The sequence below is a fragment of the Mus pahari genome, chromosome 12 (genome assembly GCF_900095145.1).
Source record: "Mus pahari chromosome 12, PAHARI_EIJ_v1.1, whole genome shotgun sequence".
In the NCBI taxonomy this organism is placed as follows: Eukaryota; Metazoa; Chordata; class Mammalia; order Rodentia; family Muridae; genus Mus; species Mus pahari.
Genome location: NC_034601.1, coordinates 70197625 through 70225497, shown reverse-complemented (window position 1 = coordinate 70225497; position 27873 = coordinate 70197625). Strand labels below are relative to the sequence as shown.

At 44.5% G+C, this 27873-nt stretch overlaps 1 protein-coding gene across 2 annotated transcripts in view; it reads right to left on the bottom strand.

The window, feature by feature from the left end:
* The window catches only part of Cxadr (CXADR Ig-like cell adhesion molecule), a 51311-nt gene that overhangs the window by 15819 nt on the left and 7619 nt on the right, over positions 1-27873 (bottom strand). The window contains exons 2-7 of one of the 2 annotated variants that reach the window (XM_021209136.2): positions 12580-12746; positions 8474-8678; positions 4256-4411; positions 3451-3573; positions 2790-2928; positions 1591-1774 (exon numbers count right to left, since the gene is read on the bottom strand). In XM_021209136.2, the coding sequence (XP_021064795.1) occupies positions 1591-1774; positions 2790-2928; positions 3451-3573; positions 4256-4411; positions 8474-8678; positions 12580-12746 (974 nt within the window). Of the gene's footprint in view, positions 1-1409; positions 1775-2789; positions 2929-3450; positions 3574-4255; positions 4412-8473; positions 8679-12579; positions 12747-27873 lie in introns of those variants that run through there. The other variant, XM_021209135.2, reaches the window with a different exon arrangement.

Genomic DNA, 27873 nt, shown 5'->3' with positions numbered 1-27873 from the left:
ACTCAGACTTGATGTCTGACAGCTAGAGAGAGGCGGCTGCGGCCAGGCCAGCCAGCACATTGCTCAAGTCTGGAATTCAGGACTAGGGAAGACGCTTAACTTGCCTCAGATCTCTTTGTTCACTGACTCTTGGAGAAAAAAATAGCCTCCAAGAACCGTACTCCAAACCAAAAGCCTAGATTACAACAAAAAATAGGTGGTATTGTCTGCCACAAAACAGAAACACAAATTTAAAAATCAGTAATTTGAGAATTCTCATCCATTACTGCCAGATAAGTGAAGTAACAGTTTTCTTTCCTTTCTTCCTTCCTTCTATCCCTCCCTCCCTCCCTCCCTCCCTCCCTCCCTTCCTTCCTTCCTTCCTTCCTTCCTTCCTTCCTTCCTCCCTTCCTTCCTTTCCAATTGTAAAACCATCACCTACAGTAGAAGGGCAGTGTTTAGCTACAGACTGATCAAACTGGCACCCTCACCCTGCCTGGTCAGAGTTTTGCAGCAGTCCACAGGCCGCGAGGCACAGACATTCTCATCAGTCCTCCTCCTACCCCGACCCATGTAGCATCAAGGGGTTCAGCTCTGTGTAGCAGAAGCAGACGCTTCTGAAGCCGAAAGATGCTTCTTTTGTAGTGCACTAAAGGTTACTGCTTCCTGCTGCCTCTGTAGTGTATCAGTTAAACACAAGAAACGGTTGTACAGCCAGTATAGTAATACAGACATATAAGCCCGGCATTCAGGAAGCGGAAGCAGAAGGATCATGATTTGAGGCCAGCCTAGGCAACAAATGTACTGAGGCCCTATCTCAGTCAACAACGAAAGAACGAAAGGAAAGAAACCATGCCAGGGATGTTTATGAACGACTTAGAAATAAAACTAGTCATTTCTAAAACACTGTAATGTCTCCTACTCTAACAGATAATCAAATACACTTAGAATTCTCCGACTATAAAAACAAATTCATACATTAAGTAGTTTTTCCATGGATTTGTTTTTTAATTTTGAGAGATACTGTTGTTCATAAATAAATGAGACAAATATCCTAAAAATAATGGTAGAAACTACAAAGTTTCATTTTCAGATGATTCAAGAACAAACTTGGTATGTGTGTAAACTTACAAATTTCTTCACCCATGATATCATATTCAAAGTGCTATATCTTTCTTTAGATATAAGATAAGGGCATTAAAATCGACTTGGTAAGAAACCCCAAATTTCCCAGATGGTCAATGCTATTACTCTTAAGCCTTTATTGTTTCACTATAACCAAAAAATCTTATGGAGCATGTTTCTTATAAACTTCTTCATATATATATATGCATATATGCGTATATATATGTATATATGCATATATATATTATATATATATATACACACATGTATATATACACACATGTATATATACACATACACACACATATATATGGGCTACTGTTAACAAAATTTAGAATAGAATAAATTTTGATATGTCAAGAGAAGAAACGAGCCATGGAAAGCAGAAAAGAGAGGTGCAGAGTTCTATACTATAGACCCGTCCTTGCTCTGTGCTGGAATCATCACGGGAACCGCTCCCATTCGACTTAGATTAGGGGCAGCTACCTTAGCGGGTGCCAGAGTTGGACTCTGAGGCGCACGTTCAAAATCTTCACTGGGGACTTGGTTATACTGCGTCTTGGAATACCCCTCCATGTTGGAGGGGGACATGGATCCCAGGGAGGAATGGTTGCTGCCAATATAGCTCCTGGCAGTGGATGTCCGACTCTTTGGAGGAGGCACATCTTCCCTGGAAAACAAAGTCCCCAATACATGCTAAAAATAACTGAGTTTCCAAAAACTTAAATTATGTAAGCTACAAAGCATGGGTAAGTACAGAAATACAAACACTGCAGAGGAAGGCTTCACATCATTAACTGTGTGCCTGTCCCAACTTATTATCTTGGTCAGACCGTAAGAACAGTAGTTGAACTATGGCTTTTGTACACATGTGTATGCTTTGTAATGTATACTGAGGAAGACGTCTCATTTTTATATCCTAACATCTATGATCATGTAGTTCAGCCACAACAGTCATACTTAAGACAGCACTGACATGTATACATATTCTGTCCCCAGAAGGAAGGAAAGAATTCCTTTTTGCTGTGAAAGTTCTCTAAGACTTCAGCCTAAAACATATACTTCTGTTCCCAAAGCCTTATAATCGGTACCTAAGAGTTTTCATCAAGCACAGACACAGAATATAAACCTGAATAACTTTGGCTGCATCTTAAAAAACCAGCGTTCAGATCGCCAAGCTCCAGACCTAACTAACAACAATTTCCAAGTTGTTAAGCTGTTTAAGTCATGTGTTCTTTTTTTTTTTTTTTTAAAGTATAACCCTAGTTAAAATCTACCAGTTTAGAATATTTAAGAAAATAAGCCATGTGTGGTAGTGTGCACCTATGACCCTAGCACTTAGGAGACTGGAACACTACGGTTCTCACTTCAAGGGTAGTTCCACAAACTACCATGTCACTTAATGATTATCAGGTCTTTTCACAGGGAAACAGCAGGTGTTCCCGAGGCAAGCATTTTGCTGTGGTTCTCAAAACAGGAGAAGAAAATGTGAAGGTTTCACACAGCGCAGCCAGAAGTGGTCAGACAGATGCATCTGAACACACATGCTTGAAGGATCTGAAGGGAGGAGTCAGGGTTCACCCTGATCTCACAGCACCTTGGTGCGCCAGAGTGCTTCCGGAGCAGGAGTTTCCGGGACGCGATGGTTGGTTATACACCTGCGGAGTCTAGCTTCACTGAATTACCTGATATCGTGATGCACTTCCTTCTCGTACTTCTCTTCTCTGCGTTTCCTATGACAGCAGAAGAGGATGGCTCCGATGAGCACAAGGGCCAGCAGCGTCCCTATGACGGCGCCCGCGATCGTTCCAGCTCGGTTGGAGGCTAGAGTGAGATTGCAGCAGAATTAGTAAGAGTAAGAAAACCCACCACCCAGGGCTTAGTACTGAAAGTATGGTGTGTGTGTGTGTGTGTGTGTGTGTGTGTGTGTGTGTGTGTGGAGAGAGACAGATAGACTCATTTTATTGCATATATTAACTTTCAAAAGAGATCACCAAGCTTTTGTCTAAGCAAAGAAAACATATAAAAGTTATTTTCTTTTGAATGACATGTATCCCCCAAACTTAAAGACTACTGAGTCCAACCTGTCTTGATTAGCACACAGAAATGTCCCAAGCTTCTCGTGCTTCAATGGCTAAATAGTGGCCCTTTGAGCTACTAAAGTGACGGTTTTATGGATAGAAGTGTAGTGTCTTCTCTTCTGCATGAACTAGGAAAGTGAGCCAACACAGTGTTCTGCCCCATGTGAGCATCCTTGCTGTCACAGACTCTCACAGAGCTCACAGAGCAGCCTGAAGCAGGCTATGAAGACTAACAGAAGCGAAGCACATGAACGAATGTACTTACGAGGGACAACGTCTAGTCGTAGCATACACTGGTCAGAGCCTACTCTGTTTTGGACTGTGCAGCTGTATGTCCCAGAATACTCAGAACTGGCGTTTTTCACAGATATAACTGGTGACGTCATTTCTATGAAAGAATAGGGGGGGGAGCAAATCTGTATTTAAAGGATATATTGCTGTCAGCTTTTAATAAAGCTAATAAACCTTCTGTAAGATTGGTAATGCAGTTAAAAGACAGATAATGCTGGGTGCAGACAAACCGCCAGAGGCAGATGCGCATGTCCAGAATTCATACAAGCAGCCTGCAGGTCCTATAAGCAAGCTTACAGTTACTGTAACCCCTCAGCCACAGCCTCAGCTAAAGCAAGGTGGCTGGTCTACTGCAGAGCAGTCATAAAAACCACATGAATGGCTACATTTAGCCAAGTTGTAACTTTTTAGCTCATGCCACATCACATAGGTTTGGTTTAAACATAACAGGGGTAAGTTACTATACCTTTAGTAAGAACTCAGGCAGAACCACCTGGACACTTTCGCTCCACACTGATTTGTGACCCTGCACAGTTCTCAACATTAAAAAAGATCTACCACAATAACCAATTACACTATGTTAAAGGTGAAATATTTACAGAAATATTTCTTCTTTGAGGATACTTGGTTGTGATTATAAGATATGGAGTAATTTTCATGGCGATTTATTCGATATGGACCATGGAATTTAAAGTATAATACACACATACAAACACCACTGGGTTGAAATCTCAGTCAGTGACACAGGGAACCATTTCAGTCCCTAAGAGGAGCAATACCTGCTAGCCATGGCGTAGGCATTGTCTGCGAGTCTGACAGTTTCTGCCACTCGTACTGCAGCGGAAGGGAGCCTTCTTTGGGTTCACATTTTAGCTTGAAGTCATTCCCAATCTCTTCTGATCCATCCACGAAGCATCTCGTACCTGAAGGCTTAACTGAGAGAAGAGAAGAGAAATTACAGCTTTATCCAAGAGAGCGGGACTTGTCTTTCTAATGGACTGGGTGAGCACCTTAAGCACAGAGTATGATGCGTAGCCACTCACCCCTTCATCAGCCAGTATGGGGCTCAGGATGGACAAGGGAACAAGGAATGGTATGTCGTCAAACCAGCTTACGCAGCTTTATCAAACACAGACAGGTAATGAGCTCAGGCAAGCAGCCATTGCATAAAGGTCGGTGCATCTTAGATGCAGCTCAGCTCTGCGCACTGCCATTCCAGAGGCACATGTCAGAAAAGCAGGGATGATGCGGCCAGGTGATGATGCTCCCAGAAGCGCCCCTCCATTCCTTACCTAGTCTCTGTCCTTGAAAGGCCGCCATCTGTGAGTACGTGCCAAGTCACGCCTCTCTAGGTGTCGTTACTGGACAGTCAGGGCACTTATTAATGACACTGATCATGGGACGATCCGCTTAGCGCAGCACAGACCATTTAACATTATGAATTTACGTGAATTCAAATCCATTCAGACAGCAGAGTCATAAAAGGTAAGGGGAGGTTATCTTCCAGACCTCTCAGCCACAGCTAACCTCATTTCCTGCAAGCTACCCAACTCTGGCCTAATACCTTGCCATCGCATGCTGTTCTGCAACTCATTGAGACGTGACGTTTATGAAATAAAATTAATATGTTAGTCAAGTGGGTTTAACAAATGTGTGTATACGGTCATTGGTACTTTAGTAGGTAACTGGTTTCAGACCCTATGGGTATATAAAGATGAGGATTCTCATAGAATGACATAGTATTTCACTTAACCATTCGTGGTTAGACTTGAAATTACCTATAAATTGCTTGTAATACTTATTATAATGTAAATGATATAGTTTTTATAATGATTAGAACTGGGGGGGAAATCAATAAGTCTGTACACTATATATATACAAATGTTTCCAAATATTTTTTGATGCGTGGTCTGCTCAGTGTGAGGATGTGAATGAAGCCCAAGGATAGAAAGGGCTAACTGGAGACTCACTAAGCAGGAGTCCCAACTTTCTCCATGTTCTCTCATGGTGGCTACCGACAGCCTTACTTCAACCTGGCTGATCAGATTTCTATCAAACATCATAGATCTTTTCTCTTTCTGGAATCATGACTTGAAGAGTAAGGTACTTTTGGAGGTCCATTCCATGAGTTTCTTAGAATGAGCCACACTGTGTGTATCAGTAATCGTCTCCATTAAATGCTGATTACTGTCCACTGTGTCAGCACCAGCCAAGGGTGTCTCCCCGTTCATATACTGATGAACTCTGTAATTTGGGGACACCTCTAAAACCTGCTTTATACAAGCTCACCAGGACCAAGTGTGCAGTCTATAGTCAGAAGGGAGAGCCAGGGAATTATGAGCACCACTACACAAGAGGCAAACATCCATAAAGATCTGGAGATACTCTCAAGAAAGCAGAGATCAGATCTCAGGCAGCGATTTCTGAAGGGAGAGTGGTGACGGATCCTGGAGTGGGGACTGTCAGGAGGGTGGGCCCATGAGTAATTAGTGTCCTGGGGAAGGCAGGTAGCTCAGGGCCAGTCTGTGAGCAATGTTGGCCAAACACTAAGTCATTATTTTAATATTCCTCTAAGACCGCAGAAAAACAATGCTTCTTCCTATGAAGCCTGCGGCTGGCTTCTTTGTCTATTGATTTATTTCCCCCAGTCTAAGTTGGTTCTCATGCTTTCTGTCCTACGTAAGTTTTCCTTGTTTCAGCATTATGAATAAAAGTGCACAGACGCAGACACACACACATACACTTCTGACTCAAAACAATCCTATATTCATTCTCTCCCCCCCCCCTGCACACGCGCGCGCGCACACACACACACACACACACACACACACACACACACACACAATTTTAAGGGCCGTTCCTGCTGATACCATGATTGTGCCTAGTCACACTTGGCCATCAGTGCTGTTCTGTCCAGTTATTCTGGGAATAGCTATGCAGATCCCATCGCTCCCAATGTACCTTTTCCCAAATTTTGATAGCCACCTGTCAGTGACATCATGAAGTGTATGTACACCAGTGTGAAACACTCTACGTGTACCAGGACTCAGAACTAACTTCCAGGCAAGCAGGTAGTCCCCACAGAGTCACCGCATCAGGATCTGAGTAAGAGTTCAGACCACGTATTTAAAGAGACTGTCACCAGCTTATGCAGTTTACAAACATAAGCTTAGTCCACATCTCCATGATATAAACTTAACTAGTGTTTGCAATCATGTCATATTCCCTTCTCTGGGTTCTTATTCAGGTTCACTTTCACATCATAAAAAATACTTTTAACTAAAACCAATTTAAGATGGAATGTTCAGATGGAACCAATTTAAGACCAGGACCCCTTGTGTGCTATCAGTGAGGTGACCAAGGACCAAGCCAACCCCTGCAGTTACCATTGGAATGCAACAGCAATCCCAATTACTGCTCCTAGTCCTTCTCTGCTCACACAGGCATGCCATAGAAGATGCCCTGGCCAGGACCACTCGCCCACCATAAATTAAACCAAGTCTAGAGTTTGACAAGAGGTAAATGTCTTACTTCATTATTCCCAAGAGTATCTTAAGTAATTCTAGCAACCAACATTTCCTACAAAAAGTGAATCTCCCTGAACTCTGAAACACACAAGACAGGGAAATCACTACCATAACACAGAGAGCTAACAGTTGTGTTTTACTTCATAAAGTTAGCACACATTGTGTGTACAACCTACCACAAGGGAGTTTTAGACATAGAGCTATAGAAAGCTTTAGACATAGAGTTACAGCCCTTCAGAGCCTCCCAATCTGAAGAGATTAATTGTACACATTATTTCAGAGTCTAAAGATGGATAACTGAGTTGAGTCTGACAGCTTACTAAGGTGTTGAAGCATCACATTTGTAACTGTCCAGAGAAAGCTCCAAGGCACCCCTGCAACTGTCTGATCCCCTCAGCTGAAGAACAGAAACAGTCTGCATTCCAAGTCATTCACCATGGGACATCTCCTCCACTTGAAATATCCCAGAAACGTGGGGCTGGAGAGGCAGCTCGGTGGATTTGAGTCCCGGCACGTACATCTGACAGTTCCTAACTGCATATCCCTCCAACTCCACAGGGGTCTGATGCCTCTGGCCTGTGTGGGCACTGGTCCATACATCCATATGCACACACAGACATCCACATACACATAGTTTAAATGAAATCTTTAAAAATACAATTAAATACTCTGAGTAATTAACTAATCATAGAAATCTCATCTATCCTTAAGAAAGTAAAAGATTAAAACACAAAAACATTTTAAAGCTGAATGAGATATTAGGCTTAATAATAATTAAATCTTTATGTTTCAATGTGATAGGCTGAAGTCAAAGAAAATGAAAAGGTTTAATTCTCAGAGGGGGGGAAAATAAAATCTTACACCAGTTAAGATAACTCCTGGCTTAGTCAACTTTTTGTTTTCTCGTGCTATAACAAAATATCTGAGGCTGAAGCTAGATCACTATTTTGAAAGGAAAATTGTCTTTGTCTTATAATTCTGGAGGTCCAAAAATATAGTATCATGTGGATCTGCTTGGTTTCCAGTAAGCACTTCATTACCAAAGCAAAAGTGGCATTTGAAGAAGAACGCCCCGAAGGGGTCAAAGAAGCCAATCAACTGTAACAACCTGCTTTCGGGGTAACTGATCTAGCATCATTGGAACTACATCAATCCCTTCACAAGACTGGAAGCTCCCTGACCTAATTACCTAAAAGCTCCACTCACTTCCTAAGCCTCCGAGAGTTTGGGGTCACAACACACCGGAAACATAGCAGAGGTCTACCTTCCTAACTTTTACAAAGTAGGCAGTCCTCTTCCTTTCTCCATTGAAAAAGGAGAGACTAGCTGTTTTCTGCTGACCAGGGATAGCAGAAGTACTTTAAGGTGAAACCAGCCTTGCCGTCCATGAGCATTGCTACTGTATGCTGTAGCCACTTTCCCTGCCTCTGTGTAACCCCACCCCCGTGGACAATAGGAACGATAACTTACCAAGAACGGTCAGCAGGAATTTCTTATTTGCAACCCCAGGGGCTTTCTTCACTTTGCACTGGTAAGTGCCAATGTCCGACAACTGCAGGTTGGTCACATTTATAGATGCGTCACCAGACTTGACATCGTGACTTGTAAAATGTACCCGTCCTTTCAGATCCGGATAGTAGTTATCATAAATTTTGTCTCCAGAATACAAAATGATCTAAAAGCAAAAATAAGAAAAGGGTATTTAAGAAAAAAACAACAAACAAAACACCTCATTTCATAATTGTTCACATTTCCCACTAAGATCCCTTGTTCTTATCCTGAGACAAAGAATGGTACCAAACAGAAATAAGAGGGTCACGGCGGGAACAGCTCCAGGTAACTGTCTCATCTGAGTAGTATGGGGGATGGGAGGGAGGAGAAATAACATACAAGAATATTGTTTTCTCCCCAATGTTAATGTAAAAATGCAAAAACAGGAAAATGCTGTGTTAGGAAAACACCAGCTATGCAACCACATGCAGGATGGGAAAATCCTGTGTTAGGAAGACACCAGCTATGCAACCACATGCAGAATGAGAAACGGAAGGGACGCAGGGGTTGAGTTGTAGCTCTCTGCTCCATTTCCAATGGGGAAACCACAGAGAATAGGGTCACAGGATATGCCCTATCCAAGAAAGATATCTCTTGATACTAGACATAGAGACTCTATCTCAAAATAGAACAAAACAAACAAGCAGACAAACAGGAAAACACAAGCACACAGACAAAACAAACAAACAAACAAACAAAACAACACAGCTATAATCTGCACAAATTTCTCGTCTCAGATGCCAACTATGAGCAGTATTACTGGGAAATGTCTCCCAAGGATCTTTTTCTTAAGGAACCTCTGGATTTTTCTGTATTTGACTCCTCTATCGTGTCCACCCTGAGTCCACACACCCTCCTGTGTATGTATGCGACTGCCCATCACTGGGTCCCATTCAACATCAGTTTGTTGAGTACACACAGGGAACAAACAGGTGAAGGCTCTGGCGCTTGGTCTGAACGCACTGACCAGTACCTAGCTTGCCACACCCACTCATCAACATCAATCAACAGTTCAAAAACTTCGGCAAACCAGATGCTGACTTCCTGTCTATTAAACTTCTCCCTCATGTTCAAACAGCTGTCCCTCAGAAGCGCACTTAGTCATACACATCTCACCAGACACGTGTGTGCCTTGATGAGTGACCTTGTAAACCACCAGGATTTTCCCATTTCCTAAGGACGGGTTAAGAAATGGTACAACAGCTGGGCGTGGTGGTGCATGCCTTTAATCCTAGCACTTGGGAGGCAGAGGCAGGCGAATTTCTGAGTTCGAAGCCCGCCTGGTCTACAGAGTGATTTCCAGGACAGCCAGGGCTACACAGAGAAACCCTGTCTTGAAAAAAAAAAAGAAAAAAGAAAAGAAATGGTACAACAATCACCTGACGATTTTACTCGTCTTCTCTGATCTCTCCTTGCAATGTGTCAAAGATGGTGGAACGGTCGGTCCCCCTGTAACATTTATCCTAAACCAGTGCTGACTCTTGTCGAAGCAGTTTAAATCCTTAGCTTTGTATCAGCCAAGCTTGTTTCACTTGACACAGTATGTGACTGCTTCTATATCATTTTAAAATACTTGTGTATGCAGTATTTCATTAAATTCTGCTAAGGGGTGGTTATTGACATAATGTCCCTTTTCTGCCACGTGAAGAAATGTGTTATGAAGCATGGGAGACGAGGAAGGACAGTGCAAAGGTTAACAACATTCACAGCTGGAACAGCTCCAGGTAATGCTCTCATGTGAATAGTATGGTGGGAGATAACATACAAGAATATCTTTTTCTCCCCAATGTTAATATAAAATGCAAAAATAACATTAATGTAACATTGGATAAGAAAGAGGGATGAGAACTGCAGAATTCTGGGTTCAAATCCCACCTACTAGCTGTGTGACGTTGGGCTTGCTCCTTCACATCTCTGAGCCCTTTTCCTCACTTTCATAAGCTTGTCTGACAGTCTGATTAAAGCCTGAGTACAGTCACTCACGCACGTGCTGCATAGAGAAGCTCCTGGCAAGCCAGGCGTGTGTCTCTACGACGGTCGGGCCAGAAGACTACCTGATAGCTTTTGTGTTTGTGCATGCGTTATATGATGCCCAAATGATTGTAAACGTCATCTGGTGATAATCTCAGGAGCTATCCGTCATGCCGAAACAGGCATGACTGTATAACTGAAGACCACCAACAGTGGCCAGGATGTGGTACATGGTAAAGGGTCACATGGGGATAAAAGTAGATGTTTCTCTAGCCCAGTCTTCCAACTTCAAAGTCCTTAGCCGCCATCTGTTAGGTCAAGTGTATTCCAACAGGAGCTGCTCTTTCACAGAGCGTTCTCCTTACCTACCGTCTTCCTTTCCATTCCATTTCACTGTGTATTAAATCGGAGGCCAGGCTTTTAACCCAGAAATGGACACTCCAGACCAAACACAGCTCTTGTGCTTCATCCTTAGCTGGCAAGACTTGGGACCCTCTCGCCATGAGCAGACAGGCTATGGGCTTGGGGCGCACTATGCTTGCTGGTCTCCACACACGCCTCGCCAGACTTCACTCTCCTGGGACTCAGAAGGACTGAGGACTTTTGCTCTTCTATGTTAACCGTGGGTTCAGGCTCAGACTCCTGAGCAGGACAAGGAAAGGGTGTGCCAGGCGTCATTTGAAATGTGTGCCCAGAGTGTGGACATCGTCACAGTGAGAGATGGGGGACGGAGGGAGGAAGGAAGAGTGAGACTGGAGAGGCCCAGGGTACTCACCGGGGCTGATGAGTAAAGGAGGCGCCTCAGTTCTGTGGGGGTTTGGTCTGGGGGAAGGGTGCGGAGTGTCTTGTTTTGTTTTTGTTTTTTGTTTCCTTAGGAAACAGGTCTGATCACACAATCAGACCAATCAGAACAGAGGAAATCCATAGCCCTGTCACTGACAGCTAAGGACACCAACGGCTTCTTTACCTCCTTCACAGATGTCTGCATTTATCAAAAACTACTCATTTTCTGGGATGCACTAATTCAGTCATTTAAAAGGAAGACTTTCATTTTCAGTTTTAAAATAACCCCTTCCCTCTTATTTGGACAATAAGTAAACTTGTGACTGTTTTTTTGGAAGGCTCACATTATGTGGTGCAGGCTGTCTTCAGCCTCAGCGCTCTCCTGCCTTGGTCTCCTGTGAGGGAATGGCGGGTGTACGTCACCCTGCTCGGCTCTGACAGCTAAACAGTGCATCCACATACTTACATCACTGGACCCCGTGAAAAGCCCAGCTCACTCCCTTACCTCTGCCCTAGTACCAGTCAAACGCAATGTATCAAATGAACTTTATATATAGCATTCCATTTAAGGGAGTGTGTTCCAGCGTTTTGTGGTGCTGTCCCCGGCTCCCACCCTTTATTGCTTTTGTGTGAGGCTCTGAGGAAAGGAACCTATGACCGAGAATGAGCGCCTGCCTTCAGCTCCTGGGATCCACAGGATGCAAGGAAAGACTCAACTGCTAAAGCTGCCCTCTAACCTCCACTGGCTCACCCCTGTGTCACACGCATGTGGCACAGGCACACAAATAAATAAAAAGTGAAGGTAAACAACAACAGAGATCTCATTTCCTTCTTAAGTAATTCATCGTACAGGATATTTAGCTTGAAGAAATATGGAAACGAGGCCCTGACAATAATACTGTAAACCTTTTCTTACAGTATATCTTGTATCTTCTTTAACAAACTTGTTTTACTCAAAGTCCCTAACTGGTATGTACACTGCTGTGTGCCTGCTCCAGATACCCACAATCCCCTGCTCTGGCCCCTCACATGCACACACACCCAGACTGTGAGAGGCTTCCCTTGGTCCGTGAAGCAGCCGTCCACTCACTGCCCTATCGTGTGTTGCATATGCAGTATCTGCCGAGTGTGTCAACAACACACAGTATGACAGTGTTCCTCACACCACACCTGAGCGGCTGACTGCTTCCTCCTAGGCCCCAGTCTACGTGAAGGCACACCCGAGAGCCGCGCTGGCTTGTATGGAGGAGGGACCAGCACTGATCACTCACCACTTGGTCCACTATCTGGTTATCGGATGGGGATATCAGCCACTCAATGTCCAGTGGTCCCTGGTCTTCGGTATCAAGCGTAAACTTGCATGGTAGATACGCAGTTTCCCCCTTAGCTTTTTCGATCCTCTGTTCGGGTGTGGTGATGCTCAAACCGCTGGTGAAATCTGAAAAAGAACCACACATGTGGGACTAAGCCTCTGCACATGGCCCCAGGGCTGTTCATGGGAGCACAGTGATACAGGGTTTGGGTTTCAAGCAATGGAGTTCAAGGTCTGTGGTGCCTTTGTAATGAGTCCACTGATACTATGCTATCCAAACAATTCTCTTAAAAAGAACTGTGAACGTCCCAGATACAAAATAATAACAACAACAACAACAATAATAATAATAATAATAATAATAATAATAATAATGTACCGTTTATGGGCTGAAGCTTGGAACTCATAATCCAGTCTCCGCTGACGCTGACCAAGCACTGGGATTATAAAGTTGTACTACCAAGCCTGACTTTAAACCTACTTTCACTATCGCTGAAGATGGCAGCTCAGTCGCCTAGTTCGTGCACAGCCCCACACTTAAATCTCAGTAAGTGAACAGCTGGCTTGTTGTTTTGTTGGGTTTTGGTTTGGGTGCTTTGGCTTGGTCACTGAGCATGAGGTACACGTCTTTACATACAGCACCAGAGAGGCAGAGCCAGGAGCATCACAAGTTAGGGGCTTAGGACACACAGCAGGCTGTCTCAGAAACAGGGGGGTGGGGGGAGAAAGGTTTGCCATCAGCTGTAGCAGCACATCCCTGCCATCCACTGTAGCAGCACATCCCTGCCATCGACTGTAGCAGCACATCCCTGACATCCACTGTAGCAGCACATCCCTGNCATCAGCTGTAGCAGCACATCCCTGCCATCGACTGTAGCAGCACATCCCTGACATCCAATGTAGCAGCACATCCCTGACATCCACTGTAGCAGCACATCCCTGCCATCCACTGTAGCAGCACATCCCTGCCATCAGCTGTAGCAGCACATCCCTGCCATCAGCTGTAGCAGCACATCCCTGCCATCAGCTGTAGCAGCACATCCCNGTAGCAGCACATCCCTGCCATCAGCTGTAGCAGCACATCCCTGCCATCAGCTGTAGCAGCACATCCCTGCCATCAGCTGTAGCAGCACATCCCTGACATCGACTGTAGCAGCACATCCCTGACATCAGCTGTAGCAGCACATCCCTGCCATCAGCTGTAGCAGCACATCCCTGCCATCAGCTAACATCCCTGCCATCGACTGTAGCAGCACATCCCTGCCATCGACTGTAGCAGCACATCCCTGACATCGACTGTAGCAGCACATCCCTGACATCGACTGTAGCAGCACATCCCTGCCATCGACTGTAGCAGCACATCCCTGCCATCGACTGTAGCAGCACATCCCTGCCATCAGCTGTAGCAGCACATCCCTGCCATCCGCTGTAGCAGCACATCCCTGACATCCACTGTAGCAGCACATCCCTGCCATCGACTGTAGCAGCACATCCCTGCCATCGACTGTAGCAGCACATCCCTGCCATCGACTGTAGCAGCACATTCCTGAGTCCAGCACTAAAGAGCCAGACAGGAGGAGCAACCACCCCCAGCTCCACAGCAAGACCCCTTCTCAAAACAGGCAGGCGGAAGCCAACGCCCCGGTAGAGCACCTGCCCTAGCATTAAAAGGCTCTGTGGGTTCGTTCCCTGGACACCATTTTAAAAAAAAAAAAAAAAAAAAGCTAATGTTGGTTTTCAAATCAAGATCCAAGGTATGAAGAATCTAGTCATTAGCTTGATTTAAACACAAATTCATCTATAATTTATCAGTTATATCTTTAAAACTATTTACTGCATCATCAAAGTTTCCCCAGCTCCAGTTTGTCCTGTCTGCTAGTTCTTCTGTGACCACCTTTAGTTTTCTTTAGTTATTCTGAGTCCAGGTCTCACTCGTGAACCCAACCTTGGCTGGAACTCACTTGGAACTGGAGGCAATCCTCTTACCTCCTCAGAGGCCTAAGGAGCTGGTATTTTACAGGCATGAGCCACCACCGGCCACAGAGTTCCTGTGGATTAATTCAAACTTCTCACTGTCCAGGGCACAAAGTGTCACCATTTTGTGCTAGGAAGCAGCAGCTTTAAACCCCCTAGCCTTCCGGACTAGTATGTTCAATGTTGGACATTTACACAACAAAGTCTGGACACTGAGATTATGAACGGTACCCGGGGCCTGCCTCTCCCTACCCCGACACTCTGTTCGCCTTCCCCCTCCCTTCATCTTGTGCTTATCCTTAACACACTGAACAAAAATAAGGAGCCCATCAATCCCAAGACCTCACTCTCCACAGAGACTCTCTGACGATGTTTCTCCAATACTATGTGGTATTATCCTTTCCATTAGGTGAGAGTTAATTTTAATACACTACCTATGAGAAATAATACAGTGTTGGTAAAGTTGAAGCCAGGAACTAAAGAGAAGCCACCATCCTAAGCTTCTAACAGTATCTATTCCTCAACAGGAATTTAAAAAATGCGTACAAATCCTCTGCAGTAAGTCTGACCAGTGAAATGTAACAAGAATGCACTGGGCAGGCAAGCTCCAGGGTGAGGCCTTGAGATGGCCCGCTAAGTCCATTCTTGACTTCTTAGGAACCACCTTGCAAACAAGTCCAGTGGGAAATAACTGGGGTGTCTGACTATTAGTTGGGACTGCCCAAGATAACAATCACACCAGACCACAGCACCCCACTTCTAGATCAGCTTCCTGACCTAGGTCAGCACCCTGGGTGAGCCCGGAACTTCCATTTTCAGCCTAGTCTACCCCAACACCCACAGATTTCTGGGTTAAGTCTCTAAAGTTGGGGTTGTTTTTTTCACACAACAAAGGTTGATGATCCCCCATCTAAACCTACTGGCAGAGACCAAACAACTGCTTAGCATCGTCCTGAAAGTCTTCTGGTCTTCCATCTGTCTCATGCCTACCTATTTATTTTGTTAAAATATGGTTTGATACGGGTATCTCTAGAGTCCTTGCTGAAGAGAGATCGGAACTTTGGGGTCCTATTTCTAATTTCTCATAAATTTAATCTTCAGAACACAAGTCTACGACCCCGCCACCTTCCAGTAAGTTTTCTGTCCTTCAGTTTCCATGTATGACCACCGTGCCTTTTGCTCACGCTGGCGTGAGTGTTTTCCTTTAGAAATCTCAGCCACACTCCATTGCGTTTCCTCAGTACTGGGCTGCTCTTCCTCCCAATGCTGCCTTGGAGTTTTAGGACCCGTTACGGCAGAAATCCTGACTTACCATTTCATGATTAGTTTCTTTAAGGGGGTGGGGGTGGGGACCTGGAACTTCAGTCTCTTAAAATATCCCCTTGTTAATTTGCTGGAAAGAATTTAAGATTGGATTACATTCTGTTCAATTTTAGATTTATTTATTATATGTAAGTACACTGTAGCTACTTTCAGACATTCCAGAAGAGGGCATCAGATCTCGTTACGGATGGTTGTGAGCCACCATGTGGTTGCTGGGATTTGAACTCAGGACCTTCGGAAGAACAGTCGGTGCTCTTAACTGCTGAGCCATTTCTCCACCCCACCCCTGCCCACCCCCCAATTTTAGAACTGTCAGGGAAATGCTAAATCTGACTGAAGAAAGTCTCACATTTCAAGCGGTGTCTGTCTTGTCTTTCCCTTTGCTGATGGGCAAGGTGCTTGGGCTATATGCAAATATGTGCACTGCACGTGGGCACCCTCAGGTACCAGGAGATGCTATTCTGCATGAGATATTTAAAGCAGCTTCGTAAATGACTTTCAGTATTTCTTTTTTTGAAATGAGTTTGCTCCTCCCTGGGTTGTACTAAAAATGAACTAAAATCTCAAGACCCTCACAAAAAGAGTTCGTCATGAGTTGCCTAGCAACACCAAGTGCTCTCTCCAGAGGCATCCTTTATTTTTTTAAGTGTTGAAGTATGCGTCAGTCAGAATTGTATAAAACAAAAGACAGATAGGCTCGGTCTCATGCAGGGACTCTGTAAACTGCTCATAGTGTAGTAAACTGCATTGATAGAGTAACTCGAAAACTACTTGCAGGTTCAAACAGCGCTTGAAAACTAAATCAAATATAATTTTATTCGAATTGACTGTCAGGGTTTAATAAAATACACGGTGCAAAAATTCAAGCCACAAAGGCCTTCCAGAGGCCAGTTCTGAGTGCTCAGAACCGGAGTCTATAAACAAACAGTGAAGCCCATCCCACATGGACACGAATTGGAATAACATCTTCCAACCTTCTGCTTGCTTTTCTTATCTCCAATTTCTAAATCAATTGGGTCTTTGGAGACTCTCTACTGCCCAGGCTAAGGGGACATCAAAGGGATGAGACTTCATCAAAGAGTATTCTTCAGGCCTTGCTGTCACCCCCTACTAAGTCCTTAGGAGATCTGATGCTACAAAGAAAGGCATTGTGGGAAAATGGGAGGAGCTACTTCTCTGAGAGGCAGTTCTCTGGATAGAGGGCGATGCACTGTCCCAGAGTAAGCTGTCTCTTCAACGTGGATGGATGGTCCTCAATGAGCTTTCCCTTTCAATCATGCAAAGTTAGAAAGTGTCAAAGAGATTTAATGCTGATAGTTTGCGTTCTTGTTTTTTCAGAAGGTAAGAGCTTTAAATTATTTTGAATAAGGATGCTTAGAGAAAAGTTTGTTGCTTTTTTTAAAAAGAGAAATGGGAGGGGAGAGACTGCTACAATGGGAAAGAAAGTATTTACTATAAACACTTTAAGTTGGAAATCATCACGCTGCAAAACAACTTCAAACAAGGGGATGAAAATGAGAAACCAAGTATCTTACATGGTGTCATGAATGACAGAGGGGAACAGCGAGTTTGTAGTGGAGTTTATATAACACACCACTTTAACCAAATGGCCAAAGGAACTTTCACTAGACCACCGAGGAAAGCATGCGGCTCCCGGTTCAAAATAGAGCCTTACTCCGAGAAGTTAAACCTTAACCTACCAAGTTAAAAAATGCATTACCATGACGACAGGAAAACCTTTAAAGTATATTTGCAGGGCCAGGAATGGGGATGCCACCCTTCAGTCCCAGGTTATTTGCAAGGCAAACTCTGTGAGCTGGAGGCTACACTGACCTATATCTAACAAGTGTCAGGCCACCAAAGTTACATCCTGAGACCTTATTACACAAACCAAAACAAAATAACAAGGATACTGAGAAAAGAAGTCAGAGAGAAGGGTGACGATCTGTTTGATTGCAACCACCTGACTTCCTACAAAAGGGACAATTTAGCCCAGTGAGACGTGACTAGAGGGGAGAGAGGGAGGGGAGGATGGAGCAGGTTTCTTAGTGCCATCCTACCCAATGCTACAACCACACATCCTACCCAATGCTACAACCACACATCCTACCCAATGCTACAATCATACATCCTACCCAATGCTACAACCACACATCCTACCCAATGCTACAACCGCACATCCTACCCAACACATCATTGTGCATTTGCCCATTATCTGTGCAATAAACAGAACCATAGACTCTGGGTGATAGAAATATGTCACAGGCTCATCACGTCTTAGCAGATGGACCTCCCTGAGCAGGGAACGCTGAGACAGAAAGGGTCCTGGCTGTGTAAAATAACCCAAGGTATGTAGGAACTCCTTGTACCTCACACTCAATCTAAACATATAATCTAGGACTACAGGGATACAAATTAAAGCGATGTGATGTTGTATCCACATATAAAATTGATTAAATGTTTAAAAAGCAAATTTGCCAAACAAGATGGCCCACACCTATAATCCCAGCACTTGGAAGCTCAAGCGGTTGAGGCTAGCCTAGGCTTCATAGCAAGTTTAAGGCAAGCCTGAACTACACAAGGAAGGAGATTCTGTCTCTAAAACCAAGGGCTGGAATTGTAACTCACTGGTGGAACAATCACTTGCCTATCAAAAAAAAACCAAAAAAACAAACAAACAAAAAACCCTCTGAGGTGGTAAAATTGAATCTCATTTCCATTAATAAAAGTATAGCTAAATATCACCCTTTGGCTTCATTTCATTTACCTAATGATTTAGTCAAATCATAGCATTCAAAAGAAGCATGGCCTTAGGCAGACAATATATACAGCACACTAAGACTAAGTTCTGAAAACTCCTGGAGAACTAGGCTATGGTTGAACGTTCCCAGAATCCATGTGGGAAAGTCCTTTTTATGACTTGGAGACACTGCCCGTAAGGTAAGATCTGGCAGAGCGCTGAAGAGCCACTGGGCTCTCCATCTGAGGACAGAGACCGGGCGCTATCTACCTCCAGCACAGAGGGGCTTCTCACCAGAAACCACAATGGCTGCCACCCTGGCCCTGGCTTTCATAGCCCGCAGATTTGTGAGTATACGAGTTACTTTACTTAAGTCATCCCTTCTGGTATCCTGTTACAGCATCCTGGAGAAGCCAATACAGGCTCGGAAAGATCCATGGAACGGGTGAGCTGTTTATTACAACAAAATCTCCCAAGTATGTTTAATACTGAGAAGTCACACACCCCACCAATGCTGTCAGTACTTACAGGACGGAACATCTAAGCAGGAAATAACTTATGCCCGGGGAGATATAGAAACTTTATTAATTTTATTTCATTAAACTTCATTAATTTCTTATGGGTCAGGCATCATTCTGAGGCTGTAAATTCACTTACAAATCCTGCAGAATAGGCCCTATAAACCACACTAGACGATCGTTTCACGTATGAAATATAGATGATGCTTTAGAACACTGTCACCTTATTAACAATGTGTATGTGGCAGAAGGACATAACAGAGGATAGCAGAAGCACCAACAGAGAAGCTGGGACCACAGGCAGGCACCATGCCACCCCACTTAGGCTGCGCTGGGGATGGAGCTCAGGGCTTTGCACGTGTTACATCAGTATCCTGTCACCTCTCCGCTGAGGTGCAGTGTGAGACATGTGTGGTTCTAATAACTGTTTGCATCTTCTGACACTACAGCTGAAAATACTATTTTTAAATCAGGTTTTGTAACAGTCAAGAATTCTGCCTTACCTTTTTATTTTTCTTTCAAGGCCACCTTCTAAGTACACAGACTTCCTTGTCTTTAGGAGAACTTTCATATGTTACCAACAGACTGTCCCCCAGGCCCGATAATTTATAACATTCTCGCTCCCAGGACTGCCTAGAGCTGAGTGACCAGGCCACCTTGACACAGCATTCCCTGGAGAACAGGAGAACTCCAACTGCATCTTCATGTCCTCCTTTCTCCGTCTATCACTGCCGAGGTCTTAACTCTCTTAAAATCAGAAGCCTGCATGGACCTCAACTGGGTTTGTGCCGCATCAGGCGACCTGTCCCTGCAGCAGCGCCAGGGAGACAGCATTCCTCAGCAGAGCAGCAGTCCCTTCTCCGAAAGCCTGTGGAGCTTCAGACTGATAATCCTGGCATGTTCTTTTCACTTCCGGAAAATCGGGGTCCGCTTTTAAAAATTGCTACACAACACGTTTATGTGAAAGGCCAGCCATCACCTAAACTTCCCATTGACAGCATACCATAAAAACTATACTGGGGGCTGGAGAGATGGCACAGTGGTTAAGAGCACTGACTGCTCTTCCAGAGGTCCTGAGTTCAATTCCCAGCAACCACATGGTGACTCTCAGCCATCTGCAATGGGATCTGATGCCCTCTTCTGGTGTGTGTGTCTGAAGACAGCTACAGTGTACTTGTATAAATAAAAATAAATAATATTAAAAAAAAAAAAACCAACTACATTGGATTTTAGAGTAACTTTAAAGAAGGGGGCGGGGGGGAGCATTTTCTAGCTGAATTTCAGGAACTAAATTAGACAAAGTAGCAGCCCATACACGAAAAGGCTTGGTAAGAACAAGAACAAGTTAGTAGTGTATTTACAACTACTACAGGCTTGCTAATCACAGATGAGTCAAGCCTGGGCCAAGAGAAAGCGGTTATCTATGCTATTTTGATTGATCCCTTCCTGTTTCACTAACCTGTGCCAACCTTCTTGCCAGAAAATTCCTCTCCAATTAGTAATGCTTAGAAAAAGTCACCTGACTCTTCCTATCATACCAGGAGGAGAGGGGAGGCACTGGGCTGGGCTGATCATAGCGGCACACACATGTAATCCCAGCAACTGAGAGGCTGAGACCGCAGATGGGGAGTTTGGGGTGAACCTGGACCATAGCAGGAATTTCAGGCCATACTGAACTAAACAGAGACCTCTCCTGAGGAAGAAGAGGGGAGAAGGAAGGTAGAGAGCCACGGGAGTAGTTACATATATTAATATAACTACTTCAGTTACTCCTTTATGTGTTGCTGTGGGGAAGAAATCACTCAGAGGGAAGGAGAAATTACAGGCAGAGGTGGGGTTGCTAAAGTTTAATTGTTTAATTATCACATATGCTAAGAAAAGGATAGTCCGATAAATTAGCAACAATAAGAACCAGCCCAGGGACATTTTTGTATTTTATAAATAGCTAGAATCACAGGGACACTTTTGTATTTTATAAGTAGCTAGAATCGATGCCCTATACCAACGAGAATCCCATGCCAGGTACCAGGGAAATAAGCTGGGACGGAAACCAGTCTTTTGCAGAGGAAGGTTGACTTTTTGAGACAGGGTCTCACTGTGTAGCTCAAAGGGACTTCAACCTCGAGACCCTCATACCTTAGTTTCCTGGGTCTACGATTATAGCTATGTACAACACCCGGCTTGAAACCATCTTAATAAACAGCAAGAGTACTGCCCTGTGCTTTTCAAAATGCTCTATAGAGATTAACTCTGAATTCTCACTAACAACTCTGTGGCAGAGGTAGTCACAGTAGTCCCTGTTTTGCAAAACAGAGACACCAAGAGGTAGCTTAACTTCTAACGGAACAGACTCAGATCAATCTGGCTGACTAGGTCTCAGCCACAGTCAGCCTGTATGGAGGTGGGGACGAACCAGGGATCTTCATCTGCGAGCATCCTGCAGGTAGACAATAAAACGTCTCACCTCCCGCATCACTGGGAAATGCAGGGAGTCCGCCTTCAGAATCCCACCCGACCTGTAGGGAGAGGATGGGCTAAGCATGCACAAATCCTCTTCTACACGAAGCTTTGCCCCTAAGTGCAGTGCCCTCAAAGGCCAGAAGAGGGTATCCAATGCCTTGGAGTCCTCATGGCTTGCTCAGCCTGCTTTCTTAAGGAATTCAGGATCACCAGCCCAGGATCAGCCCCGCCCATTCCTTTCCCTATCAATCACTAATTGAAAGAATGCCTCACAGGCGAATCTTATGGAAGCATTTTCTCAATTGAGGGTTCTTCCTTTCAGATAACTCTAGCTTGTATGTCAAGTTGACACAGACCAGCCGCACAATACATAGTAAATAATAAATATACAAAACCAATCCCTCCTGATAGGATGTACACCCAACACTTGCTAGTAATGTTTTCCAAACAAAAAGAACTCAAAACTTATTATGAAAGGAAACGACACTGGCCTGTTATCTACTAGGTGTTACGATCACTAAGTGACCTAGGTCAACTCCAACTTTGTGACACTATTTGGCTACAGAATGGGACATATCTCACTAGAAGGGTGGGGGAGGGGGATCCAAGCAGAAACAGAAATGACTGCTCTATTAGGGAGTGTGACCTTCAAGAACAGGACAGAAACTGTAGACAGACTGGGGTCCTGTCCAAGTAAGGGGTGTTTGAAATGAGAAATGTCAAACACACTCATGGGTCAATAGGAAAGAAAGGAAAATTGAATAAAACACAAACACATGCAATAGAACACTCACACTTAAGCAGGAAAGCCTCAGAGAAATAAGACTTTGGAAGCACAGGATAAGACCCCTTAAAGATGGAACTACATAGTACAATTATGATTCAGTTTACACTGGGGTGTAAGAAATTCAATTGAAAAACACTTGTACCTGCTAGCCTGTATTTCCTCCGTAACAAAGCAGGCGTACACTCACTTAGAATAAAAGTCACTCAGAATAAAAGGCGATGGTAAACCTATGTCAGACCCCTCCTCAGTCTATGCCTTCTCATCTCTTATCTCCGGAAGCCCGCTGCAACACCTGGCTCAAAAATAGGCACTATTTCTCTCAAACTTCTATGGGAGCTGAGAAGGTTTGTAATGATTGCTGAATATAGAATTTAAAAGAAGCCAGGACTAAGGGAAATGTAAACAGTCATGGGAAGGCAGGCAAGGGGCGTGCAGGTATCAGCAGCAGTGAAGCAGATCCTCCCTCCCCCACAGCCTCACAAAGACCTCTAGAAAGGCAGCATTCACATTTAACTCTGACCAGCCCCTCTTGCCCTTTCCTAGCTACTAAACAGCAACTATCTTCTGTAGGTCTTTAATTCAAGACTGCTGATTTCAAATGTCTCTGACTAAACAAAGGCAAATAGGTTGTTTTGCATTACGTGTAAGAGTCGACGGGTTGCCATGGTGAATATTTCCATCACCTTCATAAAATGCTATGTAACACTGCATCTTAGGAAATGTCCTTTGCCTTGTTGCTCATGAAAACCTCCGCTTGCTGGCTTCTTCTCCCTTTTCATTAACACAAGCCTGGGACGAAGCTACTTGGCAGAAGCAGTAAGGAAACATTCAAATGAAATAAGAAACATAACATACAGATACACTCACACCAAAAAAATCAGTAAATAGTGCTTCACCCTATATAACAAATGCTCGATCCTGCAGAGGAGGTCACTCACATCCTGGGATGCACTCACCTAAACTGGCTGCTTTAATTACAGTGGGAATGCCTTCCTAATGTCCTGGAACTCCTCCTCAACCATTACCAGGGCCATTGTATCCAGTTATTTGGCACCCCTCCATGACTGCATTTATTTCCCCCATGAGCGGGTTTAAGACAATAATTTTTATGCTTACATTTTCCTGTCTTCTCTGTAAGACTTGCCATGTTCATAATTATCAAATAAACGGTGCCGACATAGTTTTGTACACATGTGGCAATTGCTCCAAGGAGTGAGTAAAGGAAACTAAATAAGAAACGGGAGACTTTATTTAGCTCACTGCCAACTGAAAACACAGTGTGACAGGGATAATTATTTGGAAGGTAAAACCTCCCAAGAATAATAGAAGGCCATACCCCATTAGTGTTGAGGACACACTGTTCCTGTGCATTTCTATAGTCGGTGTTTGTTCTAAGGCTGACCACAGCAGAAGTATTGCTTGGAACTCTAGATCTCTGGTGGCTAACATGGCAACTGCCAGCCACTGCACAAGTGGCTAGTGCCTGAATAGTAGCTGAAATGAGCTACTTATAAATAGAAACACTAACCAAATTTCAAATTTCAAAGGCTACATGGAAAATACTTAATCCCAATCAATACGTTTAATGTGATCACATATGGAAATGTGTTTGACGTAAACCAGGTTAAATAAAAGTTACTCAATTAACTTCACCTTTTCTTTCTAGATAAGTCTGGAAGAAAGTGTCTAATGGCCCATGCAGGTGGCATTTACATTTATTTCTGTTGCACGGCACTGTGTGACATCATGGCCACAATTTACTGGGTGCAGGCTTTGAATCCTGCAACTCTGAATGACGGAGGTCCTTCTTATCCCGGAGACAACAGATTCAAATAAAATCCTTTTTCAGAAACAGGGAACCCTGAGTGGCAGCATGCCCCTACAACCACAGAGTTCCAGAGGTTGTATGTAGCTGGTGAGAGTTGGGGGTGGGAGTGGGGAGTGTGTTCAGGAAGATCAACTCCAGCATGGTCTACACATGGAGCCTGCATCCAAGAGGCAAAGCCAAACCAATGGGCTGTATTCACTCTCCTATCTCACACTTAACTCATTCAAGACTGGTTTGAGCTGATCCTGTCTACAATGAACAAGTTAAAGTTTTCTCCCTTCGCACTGCAACACCACTCTGGTTCAAAATGAGGTGAGAAGTTTATGTCCAAAAACATGGGACTCTTCCTGGATTTCAAGCTCAAACCATTCTTTACTGGTAAGTCTGAAGACACTGGAGTTAAGTCATCAATCTAAGGTCTTGGCAAAGATACTATGTACTTATATCGTATTTGGCTCACTGTTTCGAGATAGGAATCTTTGACAGAAGTTCGTCTGTGCAGTCAAAAGTTCTTTAGGCATCCTGGAAAGCAGCGCCCTGAGTCTTCAGAAGATGTAGCAGTACCCAGAAGTCGCCTTCCTTCTTGTACTCTAAGCATCTACACATCAAGGAAATGGACTTGTTTCCAAGACATGTGTATTTCCGCAGTACGTACACAGCTCATTTAACCGTGCCAGGCCTTTTTCTCAAATACTAAAGAAGAAACATTGAATCCTACACTGGTCTCATATACTACACCCTTAAAAAACAAAACAACAACAACAAAAAACAGACCACCATGGTTTTCCTGTCTTTTCCTATGCCTTCCTGCAACAGAGCAGGAACCGGGCTCCTTGGAGCAGCCTGGCAATTACAATCAAGTGCTAACTGCTGACTCTAGGGGGGACCTTTACGACTCTCAACTAGCTAAGCCCTCGTCCAAATCAGAATGGGTGAGGCAAGAGAGCACAGCAAAGCTCCAGAGGCCCAAGTGGGAAAGCGGCAGAGATACCGTCCCCTCTCCGCCTCATCAAACGATCATCTGCTGTCGCCGAATGGAAACCACGATTCACTTTGTCCCCCATCACCCAGAAGTCAGTTAATGGACTAGGAAAAGTGAGTCTGCTGAAAAATATGAATAACAAAGTCCCCAAAGAAGCAGGAAGCAGGCTCTAGTCTTCCTATCACTGCATCAAGGGGACCACCCACTCTGCTCGCATCCCTCCATCTGTAATTTCAAACCAAATTTAGAAATTCAGAAAAGAAAAGACTCAGAAAGGTCTCGCCTCTTTCATCCCTAGTGTCTAGGAAACAGTAGCTCCAGAGGTGGGATTCCCATCTTCAGAAAAGGTGAGGCCCAAGGATCCCTAGCTCTCACAGGGACTGAGTTACAGAACGAGACACTGTAAACATGGACAAATAAAACATCTTTTGAACTACGTGTTCATAGGTTGTCTATGTGCGCAGGGGGATCCATGTATGTGGAGGTCAAAGGACGATTTCAGGTCTCATTCACCAGATGTCATGAACCTTAACTTTTTTTTTTTTAAACAGTCTCTGGCCTAGGAACTCACAAAGTAGGCTAGGCCAGCCGCCAAGGAACTACAGAGATCCCCTATCCTGGCCTCCTCAGTGCTGGGATTCTAAATATGTGTCACTACAGCGGACTTTCTTTTTATTCTTTAATCTTTTTTTACAGTCCAGTCTTTATCCCCCTCTGGGTCCACCCTCTGGCTGTTCCCCATCCCATACTTCCCCATCCCGCTCTTCAGCCCCCATCTCCAAGAGGATGTCTCCACCCTACCAGATCTCACCACTCGATAGGGCCTCAAGTCTCTAGAGCGTTAGGTGCATCTTCTGTGACTGAGCCCAAACTTGGCAGACCTCTGCTGTATATGTGTCGGGGGCCTCATACCAGCTGGTGTATGCTGCCTGGTTGGTGGCCCAGTGTCTGAGAGATCTCGGGGGTTCCAGGTAAATTGAAGCTGCTGCTCCTCCTATAGGATCTCCCTCCTCCTCAGCTTCTTCCAGCCTTTCCCTAATTCAACCACAAGGGATCAGCAGCTTCTGTCCATTGGTTGGGTACAAATATCTGCATCTGACTCTTTCCGTTGCTTGCTGGGCAACGGGCAACCTGGGAGGTAGGAGGCTCTCAGAACTCAAAGGGAGGGACCTTAGATGAAATGATCAACAGAGGGAGTCCACCTCCAGTAGAAAGCCAGGGCCACAAGTGGAGAGTTGGGGCTGCTATCCCACAGTCAAAAACCTCTGAACCAGAAGTGTTCCCGTCTGAAAGAACTGCAGGAACAGAAATGGAGAAGAGCCTGAGGGAAAGGAGGACCGCGACAGGCCCACAGTGAGATCCAGCTCAAGGGGAGGCTCCAAGGCCTGGCACTATTCCTGATGCTGTGGTGTGCTTACACATCGGATTTTTCACATGAGTTAGGTGACCGAAGTCAGCTCCTAGGCTGACAGGCCAACCACTTTCCTGCCGCTGCACCTCTCCGGCTCGAGGAAGAATCATCCAGCAATCATTTTAGAGCACTGGTTCTCAGCCTTCCTACTGCTGCACCCCTTTAATACAGTGCCTCACGCTGTGGGGACCCCCAACCCTAAAACTACTTAGTTGCTACTTCGAAACTACGTTTGCCACTGTCATGAATCGTAATGTAGATATCTGATATGCGACTCCCAAAGGGGTCGTGACCCACATGTTGAGAATCACCTGTCTTACACTGTTACTTTTATTTTCTTAAAGAGTGTATATCGGATGAAAACCGGGAAGCCAAGGCTCTAAGGTCACTGTGATTAGGCGTCACTTGCTTTCTAGCTTACTCTAATAGTTATCTCAGCATTCACATGAGTGACTTGTTGACCACTGAACGGACAGTCAGAATCCCCAGCTTAAATATTCCCTTGATTTACTCAAAAAAGAAAAGAAAAGAAAAAAAAAAGGATTGGTTCTCGCCTGATGGCTTTTGTGCTAACTGGAGAAACATGGAGATCAGCGGAAGAAGAAAAACAAGTCAAAACGGAATCCTAGCCGGGCAATCCTGTCTTGAAGAAAAACCAAAACCAAAACAAACAAACAAAAACAAAACAAAACAAAACAAAAAACCGGAATCCTAAAGTTTGGGCTGGAGTAGAGAGCCACTCCTGCCATTCTGGAGCACCCAGCTGCCCCAGAGCTGGCCAGTTGGTAGGAAAGACACAGCCCAGCCTTGCTCAAGTTTGACACCACACCATCTCTGACCTTCAAATGTTCTCTCCACTCTAGAGCCTTCCCCAGGGTCCTGCAGGCCATTCTGTGCCAACCCAATGAATGTGCATGCACAGCGTCAGGGTAAGCTAGGCGGGTATATACAGTCCCTTATCTCACAAAAGAATGGCTCTCCCAGAGAAGACCAATTACACAAGGTGTGCCTGGTATTAAAGGGATGGGCCTAGAGCACAAGGAAAGCATCACCTACCCAAGGCCAGAGGTAAAGTCAACGAGGTTAACAGACAGCATGGTACTATGATACAGAACAGCTCGTAGCTGGAAGGAACACACATGTCTTAGAGCAGGACATGAGCCTATGAGAAAGTCAAGTCAAATCCCCCACAGGTCTGCCTGAGACTTTTTTTTTTTTTTTTTTTTTTTT